We start from the raw sequence: 5,312 nt of genomic DNA on the forward strand, positions 1-5,312 counted from the left end.
CCTCTGTTTTCCCTCTTTAGCTTCCCCTCTTAATCTCCCCCTGGAAACCTTGCCCAGGACTGGGGGGGTGGTTAGTACCTGCAGGGTAAAGGGGTAAGCATTGTTCCCCAGCTTTTGCAGGAGTCGCTCCTGTAGGACTGTGAGGGGCCCTTGGGGGCTGGTGGGCTCAGGTGGGAACACCTGCTGCACCTGCACATACAAATCTTTGCGGAACATCAGACCAATCACATCCAAGTCATCGTGGCCATAGCGGAAGGCACATGTCAACGTGACAAACACTGCAGGCAAAGGAGGAAGAGAGTGACTTATCATGCCTGAGGGAGATAGGAAGTTCTTAAATGGCCCATGGGAAGACATGGAGAGACAAGGGAATATGACTGAAACCATGTGGCCATGAAGAAAAGGATTAATACATTAGACTACAGTAAAATTTAAATCCTCTTTACATTAGGAGTCTTTATGAACAACAAAACAAGCAAAAGCCCAGGAAAAAACATTTGTACCATGCATAGCAAACCAAAGTTTAGCGGTCCTAACCTGAAACTAATGAATGTTGTGTGTCAACTCTACTTCAATAAAAAATCTTCACATTTGTGAGATATAAAGAACTCCTGAAAATCAATCATTTAAAGATCCCAATATAAAAGTGTGCAAAGAGTATGGAGAGGCATGATATAGAAAGGCCAGTGAGATGTGAGAACATGTCAGGGTGCCTGGGTGGCACAGTCGGTTAAGCATCCGACTCTGGGTTTTGGCTCAGGTCTAGAAGTTCCTTTGTGAAGGAGTGGAACGATAGAAGTTCATTGCACACTGCTGGTGGGAGGGTAAATTAGGACAAACACTCTGAAGAAACTCCAAAGTGAGTAAAACTGAATCTGCTTATATATTATGATGTAAGAAGAATTTAGAGGAACTCTTGCTCATGTTTATGTGGAGATACATATGAGAATGTCCATTGCATCAATATTATATTTGCCGTAGCATAAAATTAGAAATAATTTTAATATCAGAGAAAGAATGGGTAATACAGCTATGGTATATTCATATAATAGAATGCTAAACTGAGTTTAAATGAACTAGAGCTCCATGTATCAGCATGGTTAAAACTCAAAAAAAAACTATTGAGTCAAAAGAAAGCTAGCTTCATAATGATACCCATGATCCAATACCGTGTATATGAAATTTAAGAGCATGTAGAACGATACCAGAGTTGCTCACAGATATATAACTATGGGTAGAAGTATAGTAACATCATAGGAATAATAAACACCAAATGCGGGATAGTTGTTTCCCGGGGAGGAGGCCGGGAGGGAAGGAGGGAAAAAGGAGGGGAAATGGGATTAGGGAAGGACACATGGGAGACAAGTTTGTTTCTGTAGTTCTTTTGGAAGCCAGGCGGTGGGTACAAGGTATTTATTACGGAATTCTCTAGGGTCCGACTACCTCGGCTTGAGTATGACTTGTACGAATCCCTCGAGTTCTGTGAGTCTCAGTTAATTCACCTGTCAATAACAGGAGCTCTGCATATGTTATTTAGACTTCACAACAATCCTCTGAAGTATCATTACTGTTTTTTAAATATTCATTTTCTTAAGTAACTTTTACATCCAGTGTGGGGCTTGAAATCATGACCCCGAGGTCAAGAGTCACATGCTCTATAGACTGAGTCAGCTAGGCGCGACTCTTCTGAAGTATTATCTCCATTTCACAGGTAGAGAAAATGAGTTCAGAGCTGCCCTGGTCACTTAACTGTGTGACTCCAAAAGCCAGACTTCCTTATGCCCAACCCAGGTCATAGGAGTTCCTGTGAGGAGTTGATGTATAAGAAATCCTTTTGGAAACTGTAATTATAGATGTGAATGATGACGACAGTTATAGGAATACTGGCAGAAATCGGATAGTTATAATTGAATTCATACTTATGCAGCTGGTACCTAAGATGAGGGGCAAATAGCAAGCTGCGTCAGTGAACTAGCGGAATATGGGATGGGGTGCAAAAGCCCTGACCCACAAGAAAAGAAAAGTACCAACAGCCACACACTAGGAGAAAGCAACTTATTTCGTATTTTTATGAGATCAAAATATCGAACAGCCAGGATATCTGCTTTTCAAATTAAGAACAAGGAAAGTAAATCTATATTGAAAAGATACAATGAAGACTGAAAGTAATAATAATGGTAGTATTTATAAGGACTGGGGCAATGGGTGGCCTTATATACTGCAGGAGGGAGAGTCAATTGGTACAATCATTTTGGAGGGCAGTCTGGCAATAGAAACTTTTAAATATGTGTGAATTCGGGATGCCTGGGTGGCTCAGTCAGTTAAGCTGCTGCCTTCAGCTGCGGGTCATGATCCCGGGGTCCTGGGATTGAGTCCTGCATTAGGCTCCCTGCTCAGCAGGGAGCCTGCTTCTCCCTCTGCCTCTGACTCTCATGAATAAATAAATAAATAATTTTTAAAAAGGTTTTCTTTATTTGACAGATAGCAAGACAGCGAGAGAGGGAACACAAGCAAGAGGAGTGGGAGAGGGAGAAGCGGACCCTCCACTGAGCAGGGAGCCCGATGTGGGACTTGATCCCAGGACCCTGAGATCATGACCTGAGCCGAAGGCAGATGCCTAACGACTGAGCCACCCAGGTGCCCCATAAATAAAAATCTTAAAAAAAAAAAAAAAGAAAATCGATCGTTTTCATTTTTAAAAATTCAACATCTGCTCTAAAGTTATCAACTTATGGTTGTGGTTGTGTCTGTTAGACAAACAGTACCTCTTAATCATGTGAAAACCAGAAAATACAAACAAAAAGAATAAACCCAAGCTCTGCTGTCATACAACGTACTGCAGAGATAACTGCTGTTAATATCTCTTGCACCTGCATCGCCACTTCATGTCTCTAATTAAACACAAGACTACCATAGGCCTTTGTGCCATTGCCTTTTGAAAGCGAATTGTTTATTTTGAGAGCACTGTAGACTCACATGCAGTTGTAAGAAATAATACAGAGAGATCCCAGATAGATTTTTGTTAAACAATACATCTATACTGCCTTACAACTGGCCTTTATCACTCAGTAATATAGCATAAGCCTGTTATACATCAACAAATGAAACTTGAGAGAAAAAAATATCAGAAAATTCACGAATAAAAACATCTTCATAAAAGGAACAAGACATATAGAAGAGCCAAGGAACAAACTGAAGAAACATACCCAACTTAAATGAATAGTCATAAAAAATTCTACCAAGGGACATAAAGAAAGACTCAAAATGGAAAAGACATCCTCCTTCTGGATCAACATGCGTTTTCTAAACTAAGTATTTCTTTCTATAGGTTATTCTGAAGGTTATTCTAAAGATTTTGTAGGAACTTGGAAAAATGATTTAGGGTGTTTTTTATTTTTTATTCTATTCTATTTATTTATTTATGTTTAGAATACAGAGTAATTGAGAGTCTTAAGCTGGTTAATTTACCAGCTATTCCCTAGAATTCTTCTGATATTTAGAACTGGCTGGACTGCTCATCCACACTGTTTAATCAGAAAGACTAAGGTTATTTTATCTCACAGGATCTAAAGGTTATGTTTGAACTAATATTCATCAATTTGTTCTCAACCTTTTTCAAGCCAAACCCAATTTTCAGGCTTACTGAATCACAGAATAAAAAAAAAATTTTTTTAAAAAGCAGTGCAAAAATATTTCAGTGTAATGTTGATCTATGGTACTGTGACCAGAGTAATGTCTCTTGTTACTTGCTGGAGCTATTGTTTTCTTTGTTTCTTTACTTGGGCTCCCCTCCCCCCTAAAAAAGATAGGGGGTTTTCCCTATGTAGGAGAGGTGGAAAGATATATCCCAGAGGTCCCAAAATGGCAGTTTGAAGGTCACATCCAGCCTAAGTAAAAATAAAAATTTTTTGACCTATCCAGGCCTTAAAAAGTCGTTTAGTTAGCTGCCAACATTTGAAGATCAGGAAATTTGCATGAAAATATGGATTTCTGGAATACTGGATCTTTCTATAGCCAGTCTAATAAGCCCATGTTCAGTTTAGCAACAAAGCAAGGGGACCACCAAAAATAATAAGGAAACCTAGAAATTTTAGAAAGAAACTATTTTTAATTCTTGTACACATGGAAATGTTGTGTACTTTTGAAAAATAAAATTTCATTTATGTTTTAGAAATATACCTATGTTGAATATTATTTGGGAAAGAGGTACCATAATCGTTTTAGAATTTGGGCCTCTGACGGTCTTATTCTGTGCTTCATTTCCGGTTCCTTTCCAACAATCGGAAAATTTGGCCTCACTGGGCTAAAATTCCCAGTTGCTTGCCCCCACCAGACAAGGCATTCACAGTTCCCACTGATTTTTGGTTTTTTTTATACCTCTCAGGTACACTCATCCACTCTACTCATTCAGGTTACTTGCGGCATAGGTGACATTTCAGTTTGGGGTCCCTGGCACATACAAAGTCCAAGAGAATTTTTACTTACTCTTTCTATCTTTTAAGTAATCAGGGTCAACCAGGACCACACCATCTGTAGAGAGAGAGAGAGAGGGCACCACAGTCAGGAAAAAGCCTTAGACTATGAAACAGAATTGGATCCCTGAAATAGTTCCTCCCATTTTCCCCTTTAATTAGCCTCCTCTTCTGCATTTTCCTTTCTTGGTTTTCTCTTAGTTCCTGGCTCCCATTCCCTTCTCCCCAGGCTCTTTCCCTTTTTGAACTCACTGACCAATGGGATCCACCATGTCCACATGGTCCACGAAGTCCCGTTTCCCCAGGTAGAGAGTAAGCTGTTGTGGAAGAACCTGGCATGTTACTCTCATAATCATCTTTGAACGGATTCCCCTGAAACCCCCAGCAAAAACCCTTTGAGACCTTTAAGGTGGTACCCACCTGCCCCTTTTGCCCTCTAATTTGCCCGGCTAGGCCAGGTTCTCTCACCTTCCCATTGGAGCAGGTCTTCTTATATACCCTATAAAGAGAAAATCGGAAAGTAAATAGGGAGGGTCATTGGGAGAGAAGGAAAGAGGAAAATAAGGGAGGGGAAAGGAAGGGAAGTGGGGGAGAAAAGGAAATATTCCTAGGATTAGGAGAAGAGGCCCAAGAAGCATGAAAGGAAGTAGAGTTCAAATTGTAAGTAGAAGAGAGGTTAGAAACTCTTCTACCCCAAAGGCAAGTACTTGGGTTCAGGTAAGGGACAGATCACAGATTCAGAGAATTAGAAGGAGTTCTTACTTACCTTGAGATGTTGGCCATGGAGTTGACGTTGTGCCTTTTCTGAGAAGACGGAATGAAGGAGGAACGTTCAGTCAT

At 40.2% G+C, this 5,312-nt stretch overlaps 1 protein-coding gene across 1 annotated transcript in view; it reads right to left on the minus strand.

The window, feature by feature from the left end:
* Positions 1-5,312, minus strand: part of ARR3 (arrestin 3) — a 12,474-nt gene extending 7,162 nt beyond the window's left edge. The window contains exons 1-5 of the mRNA XM_059385235.1: positions 5,239-5,312; positions 4,893-4,971; positions 4,729-4,789; positions 4,486-4,530; positions 79-278 (exon numbers count right to left, since the gene is read on the minus strand). Of these exons, the coding sequence (XP_059241218.1) occupies positions 79-278; positions 4,486-4,530; positions 4,729-4,789; positions 4,893-4,971; positions 5,239-5,312 (459 nt within the window). The remainder of the gene's footprint in view (positions 1-78; positions 279-4,485; positions 4,531-4,728; positions 4,790-4,892; positions 4,972-5,238) is intronic.

Source organism: Mustela nigripes, chromosome X (assembly GCF_022355385.1).
Source record: "Mustela nigripes isolate SB6536 chromosome X, MUSNIG.SB6536, whole genome shotgun sequence".
NCBI classification, from domain to species: domain Eukaryota; kingdom Metazoa; phylum Chordata; class Mammalia; order Carnivora; family Mustelidae; genus Mustela; species Mustela nigripes.